At 42.5% G+C, this 27,503-nt stretch overlaps 1 protein-coding gene across 1 annotated transcript in view; it reads left to right on the top strand.

Annotated features, from left to right (window-relative positions):
- ATP13A1 (ATPase 13A1) overlaps positions 1–27,503 on the top strand; it is a 58,821-nt gene that overhangs the window by 12,544 nt on the left and 18,774 nt on the right. The window contains exons 4-17 of the mRNA XM_040346365.1: positions 4,479–4,551; positions 6,167–6,322; positions 9,157–9,226; positions 11,123–11,229; positions 11,864–11,993; positions 12,592–12,647; positions 14,615–14,741; positions 15,815–15,952; positions 16,317–16,437; positions 17,033–17,190; positions 20,096–20,271; positions 21,615–21,725; positions 24,044–24,169; positions 25,827–25,938. Of these exons, the coding sequence (XP_040202299.1) occupies positions 4,479–4,551; positions 6,167–6,322; positions 9,157–9,226; positions 11,123–11,229; positions 11,864–11,993; positions 12,592–12,647; positions 14,615–14,741; positions 15,815–15,952; positions 16,317–16,437; positions 17,033–17,190; positions 20,096–20,271; positions 21,615–21,725; positions 24,044–24,169; positions 25,827–25,938 (1,661 nt within the window). The remainder of the gene's footprint in view (positions 1–4,478; positions 4,552–6,166; positions 6,323–9,156; positions 9,227–11,122; positions 11,230–11,863; positions 11,994–12,591; positions 12,648–14,614; positions 14,742–15,814; positions 15,953–16,316; positions 16,438–17,032; positions 17,191–20,095; positions 20,272–21,614; positions 21,726–24,043; positions 24,170–25,826; positions 25,939–27,503) is intronic.

Genomic DNA, 27,503 nt, shown 5'->3' with positions numbered 1-27,503 from the left:
TTGGAGCTCAGAGCTGCTCGACTAGCCCTCAGGGCTTGGACGTCAAAATTGCAGGGGTTCCCGGTGAGAATTCAATGAGACAATGCCACGGCCGTGGCATACATAGATCACCAAGGGGGAACCAGGAGTCAAGCCGCTCAGAGAGAGGTGAGCTTGATTCTCCTATGGGCAGAGGCTCATGTGCCCTGCATATCGGCAATATTCATTCCAGGAGTGGACAACTTTCAGGCGGACTTCTTAAGCCGTCAGACTCTTTTGCCGGGGGAATGGTCTCTGCATCCACAAATCTTTCAAGCACTCTGCCAAAGATGGGGAGTGCCGGACGTGGATATCATGGCATCGAGACTCAACAAGAAGCTAGACAGGTTCATGTCCCGCTCAAGGGATCCGATGGCCTGCGGAACCGATGCGTTGGTTTGCCCTTGGCATCGGTTCAAACTTCTTTATGCGTTTCCCCCGCTCCAGTTACTACCCCGCCTGCTGCGCAGGATCCGGGTGGAGCACATACCAGTCATCCTGGTAGCTCCAGCATGGCCCAGAAGGGCATGGTACTCACTAATCTTAAGGATGGTAGTGGGAGACCCTTGGACTCTTCCTCTACGGCCAGACCTGCTATCGCAAGGTCCGATCCTCCACCCTGCCTTACGGCATCTAAATTTGACGGCCTGGAAGCTGAATCCCTGATTCTCAGGGGTAGAGGTCTGTCTCAGAAGGTAATCTCTACCCTAATCAGAGCCAGGAAACCGGTCTCTAGGGTGATTTATTACAGGGTCTGGAAGGCCTATGTAGGCTGGTGTGAGTCCAAGCGATGGCTTTCTCGCAAATTTACCATCGATAGAGTATTAAGTTTTCTCCAGCTAGGAGTGGATAAAGGATTGGCATTAAGCACAATCAAAGGACAGATTTCTGCTCTGTCAGTGTGGTTTCAGCGGCCGCTGGCCACCCACTCGCTGGTTAAGACCTTCCTTCAAGGGGTCTTACGTATTAAACCTCCAGTTAAATCCCCGCTTTGCCCGTGGGATTTAAACCTTGTTCTGTCAAGTTTACAGAAACAACCGTTTGAGCCGTTGGCTGAAATTCCTTTGGTTTTACTGACAAGAAAGTTAGTATTTTTGGTCGCCATAGTTTCCGCAAGAAGAGTATTGGAACTGGCGGCCTTATCCTGTAAGGAACCATATCTTATTTTTCATAAGGACAGGGTCGTTCTCCGCCCTCATCCTTCCTTCCTACCGAAGGTTGTATCCAGTTTTCATTTGAACCAGGATTTGGTATTACCATCCTTCTTCCCTAAACCTACTTCCAGAAAGGAAGGGTTGCTGCATACCTTGGATATCGTCAGGGCCATGAAGGCCTATCTTAAAGCTACAAAGAAGATCCGGAAAACAGATGTGCTGTTCATATTACCGGATGGGCCCAAGAAGGGGCAGGCAGCTGCAAAGTCCACCATTTCTAGGTGGATTAAGCAATTAATCACTCAGGCCTACGGCTTGAAAGGGTTGCCTCCTCCAGTATCATTAAAGGCTCATTCTACTAGGGCCATGGGCGCCTCCTGGGCAGCACACCACCAGATCTCTATGGCTCAAGTTTGCAAGGCGGCAACCTGGTCTTCTGTCCACACGTTTACAAAATTCTACCAGTTGGACGTAAGAAGGAAGTCTGATACAGCCTTTGGGCAGGCAGTGCTGCAGGCTGCAGTTTGAGACCCTCGGATTCCGGGGGCTCCTCTTTTTTGAGTTAAATTTAAAATTTAAGATTATTTTTCTCAACTAAGTTGGATTTATTATGATTTGAGTATTTCTCTAAATTAAATCCTTTTGTCTTGGAGATGTTCTCCCTCCCCTCATTGTGAGCATTGCTTTGGGACATCCCATATAGTAATGAATATGCCGCTCTGTGTCCCGTGATGTACGATAAAGAAAAAGGGATTTTTAATACAGCTTACCTGTAAAATCCTTTTCTTGGAGTACATCACGGGACACAGAGCTCCCACCCCTCTTTTTGGGGACCATTTTGGGAGGCATACTGCTTGCTACAAAACTGAGGTACTCCTCCTATGGGAGGGGGTTATATAGGGAGGGGCATTTCCTGTTTGAGATTGCCAGTGTCAACACCTGAAGGTACTCCATATAACCCATATAGTAATGAATATGCCGCTCTGTGTCCCGTGATGTACTCCAAGAAAAGGATTTTACAGGTAAGCTGTATTAAAAATCCCTTTTTTAGTGCCCAGTGGTCAAGTGGTTAAATACCCTTTGTTGGGGTGTCACTGTGGGACTTTAAAGACTGAGATCTATGTGATTGTTTTATAGTCTTCCAGATTATAATGCACAAGCAGCTTAAAAATTGCTGTTACATATTGCAGTTTTGACATTACTATTCTGGTTTCGCTTTTTGTTGCATGTCAGGAATACCCAAACTAAGGGAAGTCTGACGAAAATAATTCTTTTATACGCAGTATTTAAAAAAATAAATAAAAAAAAGATTTCTAAAGACAGGTAAAAAGTATATTTGTACCCCAAACATTTTTTTTTTTCTTGTAGTTTTAGCTAGAGTAGAGCATGGCTAAAACCCCTGTCAGGTTATTTTTGCTCTGTGTCTTGGAACAAAGCAAAATATGAGAAAATCTGATGACAACCAGGTCATCAGGACAAATGTGGGGCACAGAAAGCAATAAATATCAGTTCTAAATCTTCTTTTCCCAAAAGAATAGTTTTTTTGCTACAGATATACTTGGGACCTGTTAACACTTGGCTGTTGTGATACCGCAAGTTATGCTCATTAGTGTTTTCGCCATTTATTGCCATTGGCACCCACAGCGCATTGGTAATGGACCACTTTATTAATAATGCATCAGGTGCAAGTTTTGATCCATTGTGGTGGGTTGACAACCCATTCCAAGGAAAGGGCGGCATTAACACAGGGTGAGACATATCGCATTTTATGCATTGTAACAGGACTACCTTGGTATGAATGGGTCCTTAGAGTGATACTAAACACACACACACTGTTTCATTTACATTGTCCCTTCTATTTCTCTATATCAATGATGGCATTGTAATTAATTATTTTAATAAAAATAAAATCAAAGTACCTTTTTTCTAATCGATATACAGCTGTCATATGACTCAGATCTTTGCCACTCTGTCTGCAGGGAAACATAAGCAGGAGGAGCTTCTAGTCCTCTGCTGGTGGCCACATGTTCAAAATAAAAAAAAACAGTCTTTTGGATACAGAGTAAAAATAAATTAAATATTTTTTGGCAATAACATGGTCTGGGCAGATTTATGCCAGTCACAGGCTGTTGCACTCCTCCAGTCTGTGTCTTAGAATAAGAGGGATGTAAAGCCTCCATTAATCTACATATTATCTCTCCCCCCCCCCCCTTCCATTGTGTTTTAGCTGATCAGTGGGCATGAAGGAGGAGGAAGGGAGTGGGCTGTCATTTACCACTGTGTATACACCCACATGTGTGACTCTATAGTCACATGGGCTGCTCAGATGGGATAGGGAGGAAATGCTCAGCATGGAAACTCACTGAGCATTTGCAAAGTTGCCACCACAGCTGCAAAATCCCTAGCTAAATTGGGGACATGAACATAAGGGGGAGATGGAGAGCAGCAGGATCAACCAGGTTTTTTGCAAAATACAGAAAACAAATCTTAGTGTGACCGAGTATGAACAGCATATAATACAGCACTTGATGACAATAAGGTGACACTTTTTAAAATTGTTTCCCCTTACAGTGTAGGGTTGTGTACTTATTAATGTACCTCAGCTCATTAACCTTATTGTGACAGTGGAAGACTTGCATCTAGGCTTCCATCTGCAGTTAGCCATTCAGTGAGGAACTCTGCCTTAAATGTTTACAATAATTAAAGCAAAGCTCTTTAGAAGGAGATCTGCTTCCGTCCCCTCTTGTGCCACATTTGGCAGATTATTATTTTTTTTTTTGGGGGGGGGGGTTACCTGGTTTTAATAGCTACCCGTCCCCACTTCTGAGGTCCCGCAGAAGTTCGAACCCCCCTCCTCCTTCCCCCACCACCGGGCCATTCACAAAGTGCAGCGCAGTAGGCTTCACTGCTGGTTTCCCTTAGGTAATGGCGGCGGGAGCACCCAAGAGCTGATGGAAACATCAGCTGGGGTGCTGACATCGCTGGATTCCAGGACAGGTAAGTATCCGAATAAAAGTCAGCAGCTATTTATAGCTGCTGACTTTCCATTTTTTTTTTTTGTGTGGGGGCTGGACCTCCTTTTATCGTGTTTTCCACTGTTCCGTTGTGAGAAGTTAGGACTGTAGATCACTGAATTATTTTTTTGGGAGTTTGTAGTTAAACAACTTTCTACCACTTAAAAAATATGCGCACACACACAGACGTTTTTGTCTTTACGTATGTTTCTAGCCCAATACAAAAGTACAATTTTCTTAGTTAATCATATATTGCGCTACCATGCTGAAACTTGTTTGTTTCTGTCCTTAGAGCAGAGATGGTGGTTCCTGATTTTCTACATCTGTTTAAAGAGAGAGCCATTGCACCGTTCTTTGTGTTTCAGGTACGAGTCTTTATCATAATCCTACATGTCTGACAATTATTTGTAGTGTAATCGGACCGGTCATGTTCTAGGCATATAGGTTTTGGAGACTGTTTCAATATTACATTAGAATATTGGGCTTAATCTTAACAAAGCTGTTGGATAATTTGTTAAATGTAATGTCATAAACTTTAGTTTTTAGGGCCTGTTCACACCAGAATGTGATTTTAAAAAAAATCTATTTTTTGTCTGTAAAATATAGATTTCCCAATCTAAATTTTCATGGAAATATAAAACCTGAGCCTGCATTAAGTTAATAATTTATCTAGCATCAAAGGTATTCTGATCTGTAAATAAACAACACGTTAAACTTTACAGTTTACTAAACAAAGTGGAATTCATAATAGGCAGTTATTTTTACTATAGTTGGGTCCCACTGTAGGTTAAATTCTATAGAAATTAGGGTTGCAACAATACCACTTTTTTAAGAGTATCGTTCGTATCGTGAGTACCAGTGCCGATACTTTTTTTTTTCCAAGTACTTGCCAATACTTTTCTTAAATGTCATGTGACAGTTTTCAAATACAGACTAATGATATCATCTTATGCAGCACTGAAGAGAACTGATGGGGTGGCACTAATATGTATCACTAATGGGTGACACTGAGGCGGCAGAAATATGCAGCACTGATGGGTAACACTGAGGCTGCACTGATATTGCAGCACAGACTGATGGGCAGGCACTAATGAGGAGGGAAAACAAGAGCACAGGCTCATGATGTTGAGGAGGCACTGATGGGTGACACTGATGAGGCAGCACTGATGAGCACTAATATGCAGCACTGATAGTTGACATTGAGGCGGCACTGATGAGGCATTAATATGCAACACTGATGGTACAAGTGCAGGGTGCATCAAGATGGGCGTTGTGGTGTTACTTCCTTTACCAAATCTGACAGGTCGCCAATTCTAATGAAACAATTTGTCTTGGGGAAAACATAGTGGCTGCACCCCTGCCCCAGCCAGCATGTTGTTGAATGTTGACGGCATGCTGTCTCCCTCTGTCTTCTCTCCGCCCGCTGACTTTCGGGAGTTATAGGATTAAGCATCGGAGCATTTGCACGAGTACAAGTACTCGTGCAAATGCTCGGTATTGACACTGATACTAGTACTGTATCGTTCAACTTTAACAGAAATGTTGACCGGTAAATGAATACCTACTGGGCTCATCGCTGATTGTTCTGTAAACAATACTCGTTTACATCCAAGTCTCACTCTTTTGGACACACTTGTGCATTACAGTGCTATGGACTTGGGGCTGTGTCCTGAGGCTAGGAACGAAGTGGGATGGTAGGAGACGGCTTCATAGAAGTCTAGGGAGATGTAATACTGAGGCACAGCCAGGATGTAAACAGTCACCAGAGGACAGTACCATTGGATATAGAAAAATAACCCTCTGTGGAGGGGAAGGATGCGTTAGGATGGGTCACTGCCCTTATCCTTTAATATTCAGGTCATTTCATTTCAGAAAATGTGTAAGATGTTTGTCGCAGCAGGGGAGGTTTAGGAAAACGGTTGCCATTCTTTGTTCCTGAATGTTGACATTTGAGTGCTCATTGTCTGTATTTTTTGGCAGGTATTTTGCGTGGGCCTGTGGTGCCTAGATGAATATTGGTACTACAGTGTCTTCACCCTCTTTATGTTGGTGGCATTTGAGGCCTCTCTGGTCCAGCAACAGTTGAGGAACCTGTCTGAGATCAGGAAGATGGGGAACAAGCCTTATATGATTCAGGTGAGGAGAGAACTGAAAAATGTCCGTCTCTTATATCTTTATTTTCATTGTATTGCCATTTATTTGCTATTTAGATGCTGTCAGTTTACACATATGGATGGTCACTTGGCTTTGAATTGGCATGTAAAGCCAACCCTACATTCCCCTTTATTCTCGCCTCTTCAAAATACCCTGGTATTGAAGCTCAGAGGTTAAGTCAGCCTCTCCATCATGTTTTGTTGCTTGGGCCTCCCAATTGGCTGCTAGATTGGAGATCTACTTCATGGGAGGAGGTCACATGTTCCTCTATACTTAGACAGGCCAGGTATTTTTCAGTGGTGGGGCTGGAGGAAGGAAAGGCAGGGGGGCATTGGGGAGACAAGTATGTTGTCAGAGGTGGGATTTACATACACGGTCCCTTTGTTGTGAATAAAAAAAAAGATATGTTTTCCCATAAAGGGCAAATTAAAGGGTTTACTTGGCTACAAGTTCCTTCTTTCCCAGCAGCATGCACCCTCCCTTCCACGCTCCTGTAACCATCTGGCTACTGGCATTGGAGAAAGAAAGCTTTCTGTAAGCTCCGAATATTCTTATCTGAGCTCATATACGGCTGTGTATTCCTTCCCCTATGCTATGTGACACCGACCGATCAGGGAAGCAGCCAACGCTGTTGCATAGGAAAGGAGGAGGAGAGAGTCACCTGCTCACCCATGCCGGTTAAATTCACGTGTGCCCCAATGGCTAAATAGAGCAGTGCAGGAATGAAGGAAGGTGTGTAAATACTGCTTAGTGAAGCGGGGGGGGGGGGGGGGGAATTCGCAGGCAAAGGATTAAGAAATGTTTTATTTTAATGCAGCGCAGACACAATATTCTGTCTGTTTATACAAAATGATAACAATGCTGTGCTGTATGCATGTGACAAGTTTTTTAGACTACCTTATGTGTTTAAACTACAGGATATACAAAGCCAAAATATTTTATCTTAAATGTAGTTAAAACTCCTGTCCAGGATTTTTTTGTTTGTTTTTACTTTCAATTGCGTCTACAGGACAGGAAGTGAAGGTAAATCTATTGAATAAATCTCACCAGAGAGAAATAATTTCTCTTTTAGTTGTCAAACAAGTGTCTATATTGAAAGCTTACAACTCTATTCCTGGTTTGGTGGCAACTCTGCGTTGGATTTTCCCTCACTTTCAGTCCTCATGACAGTGATCTTCAGAACAGATAGACTAAATCTCCCGGGGACACTTCATAGAAACTCTACAAGTCGCCACTTTACCCAAATCCAAACAAAAGTTGCCCTTGCAGTGGGAGCTGTGCCTGTACTGCAAGGGTTAAGTGATGATTTTGCCCAGGGGAGTGGAGAAAGCCTTATACTCAGCAGATCCTCTGATCCACTGGAAAACTGTGCTCCCCCCCACGGTCCAGCGTTGGAATGTTCCTGGCATTCTCCCCTCCAGAGGAGGTCTATGAAGCTTGCTCTGGACTTGACATCAGGAACAGTCCACAGCACTAGGCTGCAAGGACCAGGCTTGTGTGGGGAGGATCTGCTAAGTATATCTCCCTTCATCTCTCCCCTAGACACAAATGAGCAATTAACCCTTGCAGTGCGGATACAGCCCCACTGCAAGGGCAAACTTTTGTCTTTGCCCGGAGTTGGGCTTTAAAGGGGGAAACATTTTTTGGCTTTAGTTACACTTTTGGGTTAAAGGAGGATTCCATCCATCGTTTCCTGACACGTCTGCATTTAACAATTTGACCTTGTGTTGTGTTTTTTTTTTTTCTAGCAGTAGATGTTTGCTTTTCCATTTTAATATTTTATTGCTTGGCAGAAAACTAACTTTTTTTTTTTTATATATACATGCATATGCAATTTGTTAAAAAGCATGTTGTATTTGAAAACCGTCTGATTTGTTTGCAACTCTGTGGGGCATTTATTATTGCTCGTTTCATATAGAGGTGGCTTACAATTGGATACTTCAGATCTCAGGTGGAGATTTATAGTCCCAGCATACGCTATCATTTTATACCATGAGCATTGTAATTGCAAAATAAGCAGTTATTATTGACCACCTTATAGAAGCTTACTTGGAAAATCTTCTTTAATGTGAGCGATGCATGTCTGCTCTCCATCTTTCTACAACTTCTTGAATTCCCTGCATGCTTTGACCATAGATATACTTAAGCTGGCACTCTTTTCTGCCATACCTTCAGCCAGGAACCTAGCAATACAATTTTTAGCTTTGTGTCCATCTAGACCCAGCAGTCTGCATTATTTATTTGAAACAGTTGCCCCATTGCTTATCGAGCACAAAAAAACTGCTTCTCTCTTTATCCAAATCCTGTTTATTTATGATAGAATACCCATGCTTTAATAGTCTGGAGCCCATGCCAGCTGATAAAAACCAGGTCTTCTGTTCTCCTGCCGAAAGTGCCACATTCCTCTAGCAAGTTCTGGTCTTCTTTCCCTTTAAGATCTCATCTCTCTGCCTATAAGACCACCCTCTCCATCCAACGTGTACATTTGTTGTATTCTGGAACTCTCATATGTTCTATTGCCTGAACCTCCATTCACTCTCCATCATCCTACATGTGTCCTGTCACTTTAAAACTGGAGTCCACACTGGGTGTTCCAGCACGGAAGTTCTGGAAGTTGGGGTTTGCTGGATTCCAGCAATAATGCACACAGATGTGTGCCGGTAGAAGGACTTGCATTGATTTAAACCTTTTTAGCTTTTGTCCGTTTTTTTGTTGTTTTGGAATTTATCATTGACCATTAAAAACGTTGTGGTGGCTTTGCAATTTATCATGTTGGTAAATATGCTTCACGTTCAACATGTTTATCTGTTTCTAAGGTGTACAGAAATCGGAAATGGAGGCCAATCTCCAGCGATGAAATCATTCCAGGTGACATTGTGTCTATAGGTAAGCTTTCACATACATAACTAACCCCTTCCTGTTTGTAGTCTGTATCTCAAAGTGGTACTTTACCTTAAAAAAAAAACAATTGCTTGTAGGAAAACTTTTTATTACAGAAGATGGACCATGTCTCTTTTCCAATGAAAACTTCTTTAGCTCTTCTCCTATAAAAACTTCTTTAGAATGTACACCAAGTTGTGCATGAGCAGCTCTGTGTGATGTAATAAATCGATTCCCACACGCATGCATTAGAGTTGCATCATCCCAGGCGGCAAATAAAGATGGCTGAAGATGGTGAATCTAGAAGAAGAGCAGGTGAAGATGTCCGCAACAGTGAGGGAGTATGGTGGCCTTCAGTTCCATTTAACATTCTTTAAGAGCCACCAGTTGACTCGTATTGCTGGTGTCTTTCAATACTAAATAACACACACATCAAGGCTTAACAAATCAAAACAAAGCCAATTGCAGAGTTATAAAAAATCTATTTAATGTGTGTAATGTATTTAAAAAATGCACAAAAGGTCAAAAGCTGATCCAAAAGTATCCATGGGAAAACACTGAATCAATCCACAGTCCACCACAGCAAGTGGCAATCGGCCTGTACCACACAGGAGCCAGATATACTGTAGATGGTAACTAGCGGTAGTTGGCTTCAAGAGCTTCTCTTCCTGAGGTGAACAGTTTTTAAGTAATTTGTCGACTACAGCTCCAATTATCTTGTGTCTTTCCCTTCTCGCTTCGACATCTTAGATTTTTTTTTGCAAGTCCTAAAACTATCCAATCAGTATCCAATCAGGCAGACCTTTTACAGTGCTTAGTTGTTGGTAGAGATTGTGTTGTGTGTGTGTGTGATGAGTGATCCTGATAAGGGAAATGAGGCTTTCCAGAATGCAATGCAAGAGTGCATGTGCATCACTGCCCTTAGTAAAAGAATGTTTGGGGATCGGTTAATTTTTTAAAAAAATTTTTTAAGCTGTTGTGGACTGTGGATGGATTCAGTGTTTTCCCATGTCTGCAACAGCTTTGTTTTTATCCATTAATCCTCGGGGGGTGGGGGGGCTGTGTGTGTGTGTGTGTGTGTGTGTGTGTGTGTGTGTATTTTGCGCTGTTATATTTAAATTTTTCAGTCCCGTACATCTACACCAGGTTCCACTGGTTTACTACTATAGCTGCATTAACCCTTTACTAGCAGAAACTGTACATTGTAAAGTGTGGCACTGTGTGCCTTTTTTTTTCAACTCTAGATGTCACTGACAGCTCTGGTACCATATCACCTCCCCCCCCCACCTACAATCAGGGGGGCAATTGGATTGGTTTTTGATCATATGATCAGTTTATCACCTATGACTTGATGATCAAATGCAGGCTGGAGGCTTCATTCACAAAATAAGACTTTAGCCTGTTCCTCTGTTCAATACTGTAATGTACCGGTACATGGTGTGTGTGTGTGTGTGTGTGTGTGTGTGTGTGTGTGTGTGTGTGTGTGTGTGTGTGTGTGTGTGTGTGTGTGTGTGTGTGTGTGCGCGCGTGTGTGTGTATATTTATACATACATTTTTATTTTTATTTTTTCATACAGGTAGCCCAATAATTTTCAATGTGCTGTCAAAAGCTCTAAAAAGGTGCTAATACAATTTTCTGTATTGGGTGTACTGGGTGCCGTTCACAATGAATAGCACCGCATCACACCAATACTAGTAATGTGCTTTAACACAGCACAATGGTGTGAACGCTGCATAATTTAGCCTAGGCATTAGTGACTTGTGATCGCAAAAGGGTTAATACTGTACTTGCAGGACACAACAAGGCTACCGTTAACAGTACACAGTTACCCAAATTATAAACTTGTATAAATGTTTGATTTAGATGTTGGTCAATAAATGTGTGCATTTTTTTTTTTTCAGGAAGGTCGGCCAATGAGAATTTGGTTCCTTGTGATGTTCTGCTGCTCCGAGGGAGATGTATTGTGGATGAAGCAATGCTGACTGGAGAGTCTGTCCCTCAAATGAAGGCAAGAGTTCTATTATTTCCTTGATGCTGAACTCTAAACTTTTTTTTCAAATGTATCTTTAAAGTAGTTTCGCACTCAGATGTAAATGGGGTGCTTTTCTGTTATTGCTACATCTACCCTCACCCAACCAATAACCACCCCCCAAAAATTTTAAATCAAGTTTTTACTTTTTAGGTGCCTAAGGAGTATGTAACGATTTGGGATTGTATTTATAAAAAAAACAGAACCTCTTTAAGGTTTTTTTATTACTGTCTGTGACTCCATTCGGCAGTTCGTCCCACTTTCCACTACACCCAGTGATGCCAAAATAAGAAATCTGGAGAATGAAGTTATTGGGACTGGAAGTCACACAAAGTAAAAACCCTACCAAATTGATACCTTTATCTGCTCCAGAATTAATTCTTGTAGCACTCTCACCCCATTGGAGGGATTTCCCATCACTTTCAAGTCCCCTGGACCCTGTGAGGAGATGTTCCCAACGGGGCCACAACAATGAAAGGAACCTGCCAGAAGCTCTTGACTTTCCCCACTTTATCCAAAGCAAAAATAAGTTTTGCCTGGATTAATGCTTTATAGAAGTATAATCTACTAACATATGCATGTAATAAAAATTGCAATTTGTGGATCTCTGCAGGAGCCTATCGAGGATTTGGATGCAGATCACGTTCTTGACTTAAACGCTGACTCCAGACTGCATGTCATTTTTGGTGGCACCAAGGTTGTGCAACACACTCCTCCTCAGAAGGCGACTAGCGGCCTTAAACGTAAGTACTGCTTTTTACAACTGGCACGGGGAGTGATGCATTTCAGTATGAGTGGTCTTTGGTTACGTTTCCGGTTTTAAATTAAATTATGTCCTCCATACATTAAAGCTGAACTTTAGGCCAAATGTGTATCAAACCCAAAAGAAAACATTATATTGCAGCTTACCAATTCTTAGATGTGGCGGCTGCATTAGTTTTCTTTTTTAGGCTTTTTTTTTATCTGTTGATCAGCCAGTAAGTCTCTAGTTTTTTAGCAGAACACGTACACCAGTAAATGTAGCGAAGAAAGGTTTGAGACAAACCTTCATTTATATGTAAAACCTTTATCCCACAGTTAAGAAATTAGAGGAAATTGGCAGCTTAGCAGGGAAGGATGCTCTGTAATTTCAGTAACTTCTACACAATCCAAGGCTGCAACGGGGGACACAGACATGGAGGGAAGGACAGAGAATGGCAGGAGCTACAGAGGGGTTTTTTTTATTGGAGAATGCTCCAATAATCGCAAAGTACGAACACAATGTAATAAAGCATGTATTAACAGTTTATAATGATTTGGGTTTAATGGCACTTTAATGTTTTCTTTTCTTTTTCTTCTTAGCACTTGATAATGGGTGTGTGGCCTATGTCTTAAGAACTGGATTTAACACTTCCCAGGTGAGGAGCAAATAAAGATTTAAAACCTGACACAGGATGGTGCAGAGACATGGGGATGATGTTTTACTTTGCCTCATCTTGTGTACATTTTAGCTTGAACTAATGAGCTTTGCAAAAATAGATTTACCACTGACCGATAAAATAAATAACCTTGATTATCTTGTTACATTGGCGCCTGAAAAAGTGGGTGTGATATATTCACTGCAAATGAATATTTCCCTGATGTTTCGAAAGCCGAGAAAATGGGCAAGTGTAAGGATTTGAGTGACTTTGACAAGGGCCAGGTTGTAATGATTAGATGACTGGGTCAGAGCAACTTCAAAACTGCAGCTCTTGTAGGATGCTCCTGGTCTGCAGTGGCCAGGATCTACCAGAGGTGGTCCAAAGAATGAAAAACCAGCAACAGGGTCATGGGCGGCCAAGGCTCATTGATGCACATGGGGAGTGAAGGCTGGCCTATGTAGTCTGATCCAATAGAAAAGATACTGGGCTCACATTGCTGAAAAAAGTTCATGCTGGTTCCAGTAGAAAGGTGGCAGAACAACGTGCATTGCAGTTTGTGTATGGTGCTGTCCATGCTGACCTGCCGGTGTCCATGCTGACCTGTGTCCACATCCAAAAGCACCTTGAGGCGATTTAGTTTGCATTTGCAGCGCTATACAAGTTATTCACTCACTCGCCTACAATGGGCTCTTAAACATCAGAACTGGACCAGGAAGCAATGGAAGAAGGTGGTCTGGTCTGATGAATCATATTTTTTTCTTTTACATCTTGTGAGTGGCTGGGGGCATGTGTCATACCAGGTTTCACTATATGAAGAAGGCAAGCTGGGGAGGAAGTGTGATGCCTTGCCTAGTGGCATCCATAAGTGGGCATACTGTTGTGGCTGATTGGTGTGTATATATAGCACAATATGTTCATTTTACGAGACTGAAATATTTTTTTTTATTAACGTACAGCTAAAGGCTCCCGTATCAGTTTAAACAAGTACCAAATCCAATTACTATGTGATGCACAAGCCTCATAAAGTAAACAAACTTTACCTTTCTTGACCGAGTCTTCTTCCCCCTTATTTGTGTCTCGCGTGATCCCCCTCCCAAATTCTGCAGCTCTTAGTGAGGGTTTGAACAGCAGGGGCAGTGCTGCCAATTCCTAAATCGGGGGCCAGGTGGTGATAGAAATGCTACAGGCTTGTAACTCCAGCAGTAAAAAAACTTCTATAACAGTACACAGTAATTTTAAATATCAAGTTCAAAAGTGCAGCTGCACTCAATCACACATCCCTATACCAAATGTTATAGCAGTCCAACATATAATATTGTTAAGCTGCGTTTTTAAAGCTCAAATTGTGCAAATCATAATGAACAAATTGTAAATCATGCAGATATCATATATGGTGCAAATACTTAATTCATCAAAAGAACAATTTCATAACTTGTATCATCAAATTAAGTTCATTCCATATTGTGCAAATAGTGTTAAGTGAGCAGACAGACTCCTTTGTGGCATATAGGTGACTCCTCCACCACATATATAAATGCCAGCTTCTTACCTCATTGTTAAACCCTAAGTTGTAGGAGGCCTAATTGTGCCCAATTCTAAAAGTTCTTGTGCAATGTACAATCCTGTGTCGACCTAAGATGGGGAACCACAGGCCTTGCCAGCAGGGGATATGTGATAGACCGATAAAACATAGATTACAAAAGCCACATTGTGTAAAACCGCATACACCACTTTTATTGTAACAAGGAAAGGTACTTGTAATAAGTTAAAACGAGCAGAGCAGCATTACAGATGGACCGACTGTGGGTCCTGGAACATGGTGTCAAATTAGCTCTGCCCCAATGCGTCTCGTTTTGGGAAGATGTTCTCAAAGGGATCCCCTCAGCAGTGAAAATGCTAAGCCTTGTCCCCTGGTACAAAAAATTCTACAGTTGTGTGATAATGTCATTTTTTGTTTTTAACAGGGTAAGCTCCTGCGGACAATCCTATTTGGGGTCAAACGTGTCACTGCTAACAACTTGGAAACGTTTATCTTCATCCTCTTCCTCCTGGTGTTTGCCATTGCTGCCGCTGCCTATGTATGGATAGAAGGTGAATGCTAAAAAAAGTAACATCTTAATATTACAGTACAGGGTACATGCCTTGTATTCATAGACCATGGGTTATATGCAGGCTACCTTCAGGTTTTTGAACACTAGCCAAAAGGACTGGGTTGGGGCTAGGGGTAGAGTATACTTGTATAACCTTACCCACTCAAGGAGGCTCCTTTTTTTTTTTTTTTATAGTGTTCTTAGGTGATGGACCTGTTCTATGGGAAAAGTATTTTTTTTCTTTTTAAAACAATTCAATTTTTTTTCGAACTTCTAACAATATGTGACTGTTAAATGCCTTGGACTGTCTAGTAGTGTTTTGGATCATGAGTTTGTACCTTTTGGGACCAAATCCAGACCCCTCTATATGGTGGTTGGCTGTAATGTTTTCTTCAGAGACTGGATCCTGTGTCGGGTGTTACCTTGCATAGTGCAGTGTGCATAGTTTGCTACAAGGTGCTATTACAGGCCTGTTTATACAGTGCACATGACCACTGCATCTGTTAGTGAAGTAAAGTTTGTTTGGAACGGCTTGGTCCAAACAAACTATTTAAACTTCTATAAAACCTGGAATTATGCTTTAAACATTTTTACTGCTGCCTTGGAGTTTTGCACACACTGTCAGTGGTTGCAGATAAAAGCGATTCGGCATTGTTTACACACACCCTGGCGATCTGCACTCCATTCGTTTTATTGGAGGACAGGTGAGACATCAGGTCCTTTTTGGCCCCTGATGTCTCATTAAAAAGAGCCTGTCAGCACAAAATATATAACATAGAGGACTTTGTATCCCCATATGATAAAGTTCAGTAAAAAAAAAGTTTCTAAAGTGTAAAAAATTTAAGTTGCATCCAAGCACTTTCCCCTTTATAAAATATTTGTTAAATAAAACTTTATTAATGTATAAATTATAATGGCAAAAATGACACCCATGAAATGTATAATAGAACAATAATTTAGAACAATAATTTAGTCTATGAATATTTAGACATTTTACTGTGTGTGTGTGTGTGTGTTTTCTAGTTGATGCATAATGTAATATCTGCTCCTAATCATTATGATTTCTATTTTCAGGTACCAAAGATCCTAGTAGAAACCGATATAAACTATTTTTGGAATGCACCCTGATCCTGACTTCCGTTGTGCCCCCTGAACTACCTATTGAGCTGTCCCTGGCAGTAAACACCTCGCTGATTGCTCTGGCCAAACTATGTGAGTAAATTGCTGTCTTTACATTGCACAGAGATCTTCATATATCCATGTCCCTGTTTGAATATATATGGTGTGTTTGGTATATATAGATGCAGTAGCACACAAATTCATGTTTTTAGCCTTTTCTTTCAGCTCTGGCGAACCGCTAAAATGCAGTAATGAAATGAAACCATTCAAAAGTCAAAGATTAGTCTTAAATGCAAGCGTTATTGTTGAAATAGGGACATATGATGTAAATGTAGTCGGTTTTTTATTTTATTAATTTATTTTGATATCCAGAATGATTGATCAAATATGAAAATATCAATAACAAAAACATTTGATGCCTTGTAGTAAATGTACATTGTGTTTTTTTTTTTTATAGATGTATACTGTACTGAACCTTTCCGAATCCCCTTTGCTGGAAAGGTGGAAATTTGCTGTTTTGACAAGACTGGTACATTAACTAGCGATAGCCTAGTAGTCCGGGGTGTGGCTGGCCTCAAGTAAGTTCTTCTTTTAATAAAGCAAGTACCATATTTTTTGCTCCATAAGACGCACCTGACCATAAAACACACCTAGGTTTTAGAGAAGGGAAAAAATATATTTTGAACCAAATAGTGTTAGCCAGTGGTCAGTTCATTAGGCCTACAAAGTACCGCCCTTCCCTCAACCCTGGTCAACCATAAAGAGAAATAAATAAATAAAATAAACCTTGATGTACAGGTTACAGTGATGAGTTTGCTCTCCAGGGCTTTCGGATTCCTTGTGTGATGCAGTGAAGTCGGTCCAGCCCAAACGGCTCACGTGCACAGCAGCACGGCCCACAGTGTGACTCGGACACCTCCTCTCTTCTGCCACAGAGGAGCCGAGCAGCTGGCCTGGTATTCTAACGTTGGGGGGGCCTGGTCAATATTCGCTCCATAAGACACTCAAACCTTCCCCCACATTTGGGGGGGGGGGGGGTAAAAGTGTGTATTATGGAGCAAAAATTACAGTAAAGCTTTTACATACAAAAAAGTGTACTTTTATTTTTTTATTTTTTTTTACCAGTATTTATAATGATGCTTTTGTAGTTACATTTTTCTTTTGTTCCTGTAGAGATGGAAAGGATATAACTCCTATTCTTGATATTCCCATTGACACTCACCGAGTGGTGGCCACATGCCACTCTCTTGTGCAGATGGACGATGGGACATTGGTTGGAGATCCACTGGAGAAAGCTATGCTTACAGCTGTGGACTGGGCCCTAACCAAAGGTAAGGCTTATATTAAGTGTTTTTGCATAGCAAGACCACTTACTGTTGGCTCACATTTATATTCTTATTATAGCCAAATTTACCACCCTAACTCCTCCCACAGCTTTTACACTACATAGACAAATAATATACCAAAACGTGCGGATTGTTCCCGATTGGTGTGGTATTACTTTGTGAAACATTTTGCCAAATGGTTAACGAAATATTGTCGTTTTTTCATAGGAATGAATGAAAAATCAGGACATGTCTAAACTGCCACCACTCCCTCATTTTCAAGCCCACCTACACAAATCATATATCAAAATGTTCAGCTATCACCGCTGCCACTATACATGTCCATGGCTAAGCCATAGTCCTGCTAGTTTTCACACTATGATCATTTGTTTGCAACTCACGCCATCCATTGAAATTCATTGTAATTACACTCTAGACACCTAAAGTTTGAAGGGCAATATCTCTAAATTGCGACTGTGCCTTCAATTTTAATATTTCGGAGACATACTATGCCTCATACTAGGCCTGGGTCTTGTGATTCTCACAATATAAAGCTCTTCACTGTAGGATTTATAGTTTTTAAAATATGACCGTTTGAAGAATGACAAGTATTCAGGAGAGGCAAAATACTCTGGCCTGTGCTTAGAGCCTGCATAAACAAGGCATGAGCATTGCCAGGAAACATTGGTTTCCTGGCAACGCTGAGGGGAATTATAGCTCCTCCCACACAGCTCTGAGGAGAATTATAGCTCCTCCCACAAAGCTCTGAGGGGAATTATAGAATTATAGCTCAATGTTCAAAAATAGAGTGGGAGCTGACCTCCCCATGATCGGCCAAAAATTATGACCTCCCCATTTTCGGCCAAAAGATTATGACCTCCCCATGATCGGCCAAAAGATTATGACCTCCCCATGATCGGCCAAAAGATTATGACCTCCCCATGATCGGCCAAAAGATTATGACCTCCCCATGATCGGCCAAAAGATTATGACCTCCCCATGATCGGCCAAAAGATTATGACCTCCCATGATCGGCCAAAAGATTATGACCTCCCCATGATCGGCCAAAAGATTATGACCTCCCCATGATCGGCCAAAAGATTATGACCTCCCCATGATCGGCCAAAAGATTGCAGCCCTTGGGTCTCTGCCCCAGACCCGTGACTGAACTTGGGTCTCTGCCCCAGACCCGTGACTGAACTTGGGTCTCTGCCCCAGACCCGTGACTGAACTTGGGTCTCTGCCCCAGACCCGTGACTGAACTTGGGTCTCTGCCCCAGACCCGTGACTGAACTTGGGTCTCTGCCCCAGACCCGTGACTGAACTTGGGTCTCTGCCCCAGACCCGTGACTGAACTTGGGTCTCTGCCCCAGACCCGTGACTGAACTTGGGTCTCTGCCCCAGACCCGTGACTGAACTTGGGTCTCTGCCCCAGACCCGTGACTGAACTTGGGTCTCTGCCCCAGACCCGTGACTGAACTTGGGTCTCTGCCCCAGACCCGTGACTGAACTTGGGTCTCTGCCCCAGACCCGTGACTGAACTTGGGTCTCTGCCCCAGACCCGTGACTGAACTTGGGTCTCTGCCCCAGACCCGTGACTGAACTTGGGTCTCTGCCCCAGACCCGTGACTGAACTTGGGTCTCTGCCCCAGACCCGTGACTGAACTTGGGTCTCTGCCCCAGACCCGTGACTGAACTTGGGTCTCTGCCCCAGACCCGTGACTGAACTTGGGTCTCTGCCCCAGACCCGTGACTGAACTTGGGTCTCTGCCCCAGACCCGTGACTGAACTTGGGTCTCTGCCCCAGACCCGTGACTGAACTTGGGTCTCTGCCCCAGACCCGTGACTGAACTTGGGTCTCTGCCCCAGACCCGTGACTGAACTTGGGTCTCTGCCCCAGACCCGTGACTGAACTTGGGTCTCTGCCCCAGACCCGTGACTGAACTTGGGTCTCTGCCCCAGACCCGTGACTGAACTTGGATGCGTCCAGGAATCCTCTGCCACAGGATTTCAAAGTCCCGAAACTCCAGCCGTGCAGTAGAAGAGCCTTTAAGCCGAAACCTGCAGACTGCAAGGCTTTTCAATGTAGTGGTTCCCTAAATTTGAAATGGCACCCCCTAAATTTGGGGTGGGCGATATTTTTTTTTTTAATATATATATATAATATACACATACACACACACGTCTGATGCAATCACTGTTCAGGCATCCATGGGTGCCATGGCTCCTGAATACAATAGCCAGCCGTAGAGCTTCCTCCATCCACACGGTTCACTTTGAGATTGGAATCAATTGTTCTCTTGTAAAGCTGAGAGTAACTAGACCTGTGTATGGTGGCCTATAGACTGACAGAATTGTGCAGGTCTTGGGAAATTGGGGTGACTCAGGCTGGTGCTGCCATTAAAGCTGCCCTTACATGGGTCAGTTTTTTTGTTGTTGCAGCCAGCTGTCTGATTCAATGTGGATGCAGGAGTCCTCTCTGCTGTGTCATAATCTGACAACAACTCCCCCTCCTCTCCTCGGTCAAAATCGGTTCCGCAGCCTTTTGGTTTTTCAGCAGTCAATCGATGGCTCAACTTCTCATTTATGGGAAAGGCCGTACATGCATTAAAATGTGGTTGGTTCTTGCTGAATCGGCCAAATTTTGATCCGTGTATGGCCAGCTTAAGATTTAACTTGTAGTGAGAAGGGTGGGTGGCATGCAGCAGACACCCCCTCTGATGGCTTATCCTGGGGTTTACAATTGCCTGGCAAGGTTTTCCTAATCTATCCTATTATCTTTAATGTAGTGCATGACAATATTTGTTGGTGACTGTACAGAAGTGTGCTCTTGACTCACTGTTCAGTTGTTGCTTTGGCATTGTTTCAGCTTACACTTATTAATGCATGTCCTGCTGTTTTTGTGCATCAGATGAGAAAGTGTTCCCTCGAGGCATTAAAACCCAGGGCCTGAAAATCCACCAGAGGTTCCATTTTGCCAGCGCCCTGAAGCGGATGTCTGTATTGGCTTCCTACGAACGTTCTGGTTCCACTGATCTGTGCTGTGTGGCAACTGTGAAGGGGGCTCCAGAGACACTACAGAAGATGGTGTGTAGGTGGCAAAGGTCTAGTGCTGTAATGTTTGTAAAATTTGTATTTTATTTTTTTCATGTGTTTGACTGGCCTATGAAAGCTGCTGTTGGGAATATTACAATTGTGGAATAATTGTAATTTGAAAACTAATACATCAGTGGTGCCGTTTTCTTGTTTAGCCATCTCTGCAAAATTTGCATTTTCTCACCCATGTGATTGCTTGACATTCGTTGGGAAAGGGTTAAAATCGCTTCTTTTTTTTTTTTCTTTCACCAGATGACAAAAATCGAATAAAAATGTCCCCAATATGCCACAAATGGCAATAAAATATTGTAAAACTGCCTTCTGACCATATACCCAAAAATGTTTATTATTCATAATGGTGTAACCATTCATAATGGTTACACCCTTACTTTCTTGTACATTTATATAGCTTTTTTCATTGGTTTTAGGAATGCTGATATATTTAAAGTTTAGTTGAGTAGACCTTGTCACATTTTGTGAGATTAAAGAACATCACTCATGAGAATTAAAGTGGTTATAAAGGCTTTTTTTTTTTTTTTTTACTTTTTTAGATGGTTATATCCCCCCCCCCCCCCCCCCCTAAAAAAATCTACTGCAACCCTCATTCAATCCAGTGCTGTGCCTGTCTGAAGTGGCTTTCTCCCCCCCACTTTCTGGTCTCGCAGGCTTTGCTAAGGCAGCAGCAAAGTGTTGTCAATCAAAGCCAGGGGTGCGTCTGTGTCTATAGATGCAGGTGTTCCGTCAGATTAGGCGACCCAGCAAATTTGTAACGGAAGTCATTTGTAACGTTGCCGCCATCTTGCTACAATCCGCACTCCTCCACAGTAACGATACACGAGAAGGGGGCAAGCGGACATCTTGTTACACCCACTGGAGTTTTGCATTTCAGTTCTTTTTTACCGGAAACAAAGCATATAAAGTGAAATACAGTATTTGGAAATCCATCGGACTGTTTGCGTGAATAATTCTAAAAGCAGGTTTGCAGCTGCTTTTAAAAATAAACATCTAAACAGTTCGTCGGATTTCTAGATGGCGGTGACGAAACGTCACTTCCGTTGCCAATTCTGACGAGTCGCCATATCTAGCGGGCAACAAGGTTTGAGAGTGAGCCTGCAAGAGTGCCCCCATAGGAAAGAAGGAGCCAGAAGCATCAGCGGGGGGCCCAAAGAAAGGAGATTCGGGGTAAGTATAAACCTGTCTGCTGTGTTAAATTTTATTACTTTTTTTGTGTTTTTATTTCATTTTTGTTTGCCCTTGCAATCATTTTAAGTACAGGTCTATACATATATAGGCATTAAAGCTGATGTGTCCTTTTTGTTTTTTTGTTATTCCAGTTCTCTCACTGTCCAGAGTACTACAACCAAGTGCACACAGATATCTCTCGGGAAGGAGCCAGAGTTCTTGCCTTGGGTTATAAAGAGATTGGCCATCTCTCCCATCAGCAGGTATGCAGTGGCTGTGATAAGTTTATCATGGCCTTCTCACATTACACTTGTGTTTATGTATTGCAGCGAACACACCTACAATGTCTGTGGTTGTCCTTAATCCTGGTACACACATTAACAGTATTTTTTTATTTCAACCCAGCAGGTTGAACAATTAACCACTTCAGATCCGTGGGACGTCCTGGACTTTGAGTGGTGATATCTGAATGATGCCTGCAGCTGCAGGCATCATTCAGATATCTCTGTCTTCAGCCGGCGATTCTGTGCACCAGAAGAACGATCAAAGCGGCGGTTCCGCCGCTCGATCGTTCTTCTAGGCAGCGGGAGGGGACGTCCCCCCCCTCCCGCCGCCATCCGGTGCTTCTCCGGGCTCTCCCGTGCCATCGGGGGCCCGGAGAACGAATCGGCCGGCGCGCGTTGCTGAACCATAGAGATGACTGGTGACCAGACGGTCACAGTCATCTCTATGACCGTCGGAGGGCCGGGCGCGACGTTATGACGTCACGCCCGGTACCCGGAAGTAAACAAAGCCGCAATCGCGGCTGTCGGCATGTAATCGGTGAAATGTTTTTCACCGATTTCATGCTTGTAAGCCTGTAGGAGAGATGTGGGGTCTTATTGACCCCACATCTCTCCATAAAGAGGACCTGTCACAGTGATTCCTATTACAAGGGATGTGTACATTCCTTGTAATAGGAATAAAAGTGATCAAAAAAAAAAGTCAAAAAAAGTGTAAAAATAAAAAAATGAAGTAAAAAATAATAAAAAAAAAAATTTAAAACGCCCCTGTCCCGGTCGCTCGCGTGCAGAAACGAACGCGCATGCAAGTCCCGCCCACATATGTAAACACCGGTCAAACCCCACATGTGAGGTATCATCGCGTGCGTTAGAGCGTGTGCAACAATTCTATCATTAGAGCTACTCTGTAACTCAAAAATAGTAACCTGTAAAAAAATTTAAAGCGTCGCCTATGGAGATTTTTAAGTACCGAAGTTTGGCGCCATTCCATGAGTGTGCGCAATTTTAAAGCGTGACATGTTAGGTATCTATTTACTCGGCGTAACATCGTCTTCCACATTATACAAAAAAATTGGGCTAACTTTACTGTTTTGTTATTTTTTAATTCATGAAACTTTTTTTCCCTAAAAAAAGGCGTTTGAAAAATTATTGCGCAAATACCGTGCGAGAAAAAAAGTTGCAATGACCGCCATTTTATTCCCTAGGGTGTCTGCTAAAAAAAAAATATATAATGTTTGGGGGTTCTGATTAATTTTCTAGCAAAAAAATTGTGATTTTTACATAAAGGAGAACAGTGCCAAAATAGGCCCGGTAACAAAGTGGTTAAACCTTACTGCTCAGGTCGGAGCCGCTGTACGAACGATCCGACGTTGGTACAGCGATCTCCCTCGCTGAGCTGTTGTGTTCTGACAGGGGGATGGCCCACTGCCAGAACACTCTGATCAGTGCTGTTTGCCATCAGGAGATGGTCGGCTGCTGGTTTTCCAACTTGCTCCTCTGGCTTCTGTCGGACAGACTGGCATACAGACGGGCCAAATGGCAGCCGGTTTTTATTTAACTGGCTGTTGTCTCCTGACATTCAACCCATGTTTACAGGGCTTTAGTGCTCTTCGCTGTGTTGTCCTGCTGTCCAAGACCGACCCAAATATAAGAGTATATTCTGTAATGCAGTCATTTGCTTATGGTTTCTGAGAGTTGGGATCTCCTGCGCACACACAGGAGAATAGAAGAAACATTACCCTTCTTCATATAACAGCAAGGATCTTGGGTCTCCTGCTCAACAACCAGAACACATTGGGTTTGTCCCCCCTGTCAGAACACAACAGCTCAGTGGGGAGGTCGCTGTACTAACCTTGCATTCAACTGGAGCTGTCAAGTTTTTTTGTTTTTGTGTGCATCCCACTGGATTGTGTGTACCTGGCTTAATTCTCTATGCAGTTTTGCATCTGCTGAAGTTTAGTAATTGTCTAAATTTCCACCTCCCACAGCCTCTGCATCAGTGTGATCCTTGTGATCTTTGGTACCACTTCCCGCCTGCTATATATTGCACTTACCATTATGACTGCCACTGCTCTTTAGAGATTGTCCTTCATCTGGCAAATGCATCATATTTGGGCAAGAGCAAGGAGTTCCAGAAATGAATGTGTTAATCCAAAGCACTAAAATTGCAGCATCTTGATGGTTCCGGTTCTGGATCCAGTACACTTTGATGCAGAGGGAGAAGCCTACTGTTTTATAAAGATACTATATGGAATCAACACACTGACTAAAAAAATGCTTGTGCCTATCTTCTCTTGTAGATACGTGAAATAAAGCGGGAGACACTGGAGTGCGATCTGAGGTTTGCTGGTTTTATTGTGGTGTCCTGCCCACTTAAGGCTGACTCCAAAGCCGTTATCAAGGAGATCCAGAATGCATCCCACCATGTAAGATATGTTTTTAGGTGTCTTAAGTGAAATTACTGTGTAATTAGTGTTGGGACAGTATAAGTTCGAGAGGGATTTGACATTGAGTAATTTGCCCTTTCATATCCCTTGTTTAACCCCTTCGATACTGGACGCTTTCACCCCCTTCCTGCCCAGGCCAATTTTTAGCTTTCAGCTCTGTTGCACTTTGAATGACAACTGCGCGGTCATGCAACACTGTACCCATATAAATTATATATATATATATATATATATATATATATATATATATATATATATATATATATATATATATATATATATATATATATATATATATTTTTTTTTATATATATACAAATGGAGCTTTCTTTTGGTGGTATTTAATCACCACTGTTTTTTTTTTTTTTTTTCTAAATAAACGAAAAAATTCCGAAATTTTTAAAAGCGTTTTTCTTTGTTTCTGTTATAAAATTTTGCAATTGATCTTTCTTAATATATTAAGGCCAAAATGTATTCTGCTACATTTCTTTGGTGAATAAAAAAAACAAATCAGTGTTTATTTAGTCTGTAGGAAAGTTGGCAGCACGATCTGCCACCCCACTGTGTCGGGCGGGAAGGTGTTAATTGGGTTGTAAGTCATTTGGATGTCTGCTTTCCTACCTCTGCTAGTTGTCTTTCATGTTACTCTTCTGATTTTTAAAGCCCTGTTACTCGCAGAAATTGATAGGCAGTCAGACCTATCAACCACCTCTATTTTATAGTCTTTTTCCTCCATGTTTCTATTACAGCAGTTGTGCAGGGTGTCTAGATATGCCTGTGCAGTTCAATATTAATCAGCATTGGCCCCAGTGCTTTTAGTAATCGGCACTCAGTAACAGACCTGGTCAGACACTCCCTTCTCTTTATCTACATTACAAGTTTATAGGAGTATTTGAGTTGAGTGTTGCCTGGCTCTGCCAACACTGCAGCATGAGAGGAGAGGAAGCAGCATTTTTACTGATAGAAAAATTGAATTTTAAAGTGCATCTCTGATCAGAAGTGAAAAGTAAATATAAATGTTTCATCACTTCTCAAACAGTCTACTGTATAATTTATATTTTTCTGTGAATTGCATAAAAGTGTCTTTATTCTGCCAGCAGATGAGATTTAAAGATCCTTCCCCATAGTATGGTGGCTACGCTCATGCAATGCTTTTACAATATTTTCCCAGCATAGGCACCATCTGGAATGTCCCGAGTCGAACACTGTGTGTCTATGGACGCCGAGTGTATGAGACGGGAGCGTGCCCGCAAGGTAACCCCCTCGGGAGAGAGCTTCCCAGAGGGAGTTGGCTACTGCAGGGAGGAGCTGAGAGAGCCGCCATGGGACCCCAGAACAGGAGGATCGGGGGCCACTCTGTGCAAAACAAACTGCATAGTGGAGTATAACATTTAAAAAAAAAAAAAAAATGAACCTTTAGTACCACTTTAAAACTAGCATGCAGCAGATGAAGCCACATACAGTACTGACTCTGAGATCAGAGTAACTGCCAAGTGAACTATCATTTTTAGAAGGAATTTATAGATAAAATCCTCCACGCTTCTTGAAGTGCACATTTCTTTAGTAATTGTTATAGCTCCTCATCTTAATGTGAATTTGGGTAAATGTGACCCCTATGCTTTTCTCTGTTTCCCAGATAGTGATGATAACTGGGGACAATCCACTCACTGCCTGTCACGTGGCTCAGGAGCTTAGTTTTATTGAAAAACAGCACACGTTAATCCTTCAGCCTACACAGGATTTGAAAGGTTAGTGATATCTGCACTGCTTTTGTTACTGGGTTAAGAAGTTTGTAACCGTTTCTGCTATAAAATTTCCCTTTTTACAGAATGACATTGGTGTGTAAATAGAATGTAAGTGTATGAGGTACATTGGAACATTTAAAAAAAAAACTTACCCTTTTGAGCTACATTTAAACCTTGAAGTTGTTTTTATTAGCAGAGTGCATTAAAGGAGAAGTACAGTCAAAGCTTGTTTGGCTGTACTTCTCCTATGGATCACAGGAGTGCAGTTTGTTTGCTACTTCTATGACCTGTTTTTAGCAGAGAGTGGGCTGAAGGTCACTTTCTGCCGACATCAGTCGGTCCAGGCTTGGGCGTCATCGTGACCATAGAGTCGGGATCTGCCCAGATCCCTGGACCGGCACCCGGCTCAGCCTCTCGGAGAGCTGCTGAGAGCCTAATCTGGCCCGCTGCGCAGCCCAGCGCTCCAGTCAGCGAGGAGGGGACAGAAGAGAGCAGTGACTGACAACAGCTCTGCTCATGGAGCTGCGAGAATTGAGCGATTGGCGATGTTCAAGTTGGTCCAGGCTCAGGAAAAATTCCCGACTGTATTGGGATCCACCCAGATGCCTAGACTGACAGCTGGATCCGCCTCTCGGCGAGGTGCCCCCTCTAAAGCCCAGAGCTACAGTGAGCATTGGAGGAGCAGAGAGTCGGTGACTGACAGTCACTGGCTCTCTGCTCAGTGAAGAATGAGAACTGACCGATCAGCGGTCTTTGATTACTCGGTTCTCAGCCTTAGAAGCAGCAAGGGGCAGATGCTATATCCACCTGGGCGAGTCATTTTTTTTTTTAAAACCCATACTTCTCTTTTAGGCCCAGTTCACACTGGATGTGGTGCGGGAATCGCACCACGTTCCTGTTAAAATCAGATGTGATTCTGCAGCAGTGCGATTTGAGCCATTCATTCTGTATGGCTTAAACCGCACTACATCCACACACTGAAAAATCGCGCAGGACCCTTTTCTTTTCGCCGCACTAGTATCAGATTACATGGGTGTTCACACCCATGCAATTCGATTCTACAAATCATCCTACGTTTTGCGAACCGATTTTGGGGTTTCATTAACTTAACATACACCCCCACAGCGTTTGGCATGAATGGGGTGCAATTGTGATGCATTGCGGAACCCACACAGAATTCTCTGGGAATTCCGTACCACCTTCATCCAATCACCATGGTGTCATATAATTTGGCAGGACATATGTTGTTTGTCCAAGCACATGATTGGAGTATGCTAAACCAACCGGTTCTAAATACAGTCGGATTTTCATGGTTATTTCTAGGATGTAATTGTAATTCTGGGATGGGTGTTACATGGCTAAAGGTGTAAGTTGTTGGGGTAAATTTCTATGGTAAAAAGGTATACAGTATGCGAGAGGCAGTGGTGGTGGTTCAGTTTAACATTGAAAGCTTCTTTTACACATTGTACAAACCAGTTGTCCTTTTGTCTAAATTGTGCATGTCACTATCCGAGGCCTAGGGTTTTTAAACTCATGACCTGCAGAGATCACCCTTACTTTTTTTTGAA

This window comes from Rana temporaria, chromosome 3 (assembly GCF_905171775.1).
Source record: "Rana temporaria chromosome 3, aRanTem1.1, whole genome shotgun sequence".
NCBI lineage: Eukaryota > Metazoa > Chordata > Amphibia > Anura > Ranidae > Rana > Rana temporaria.
Note: the sequence above shows the minus strand (reverse complement) of the source record. Positions and strands in the feature narration are given on the sequence as shown.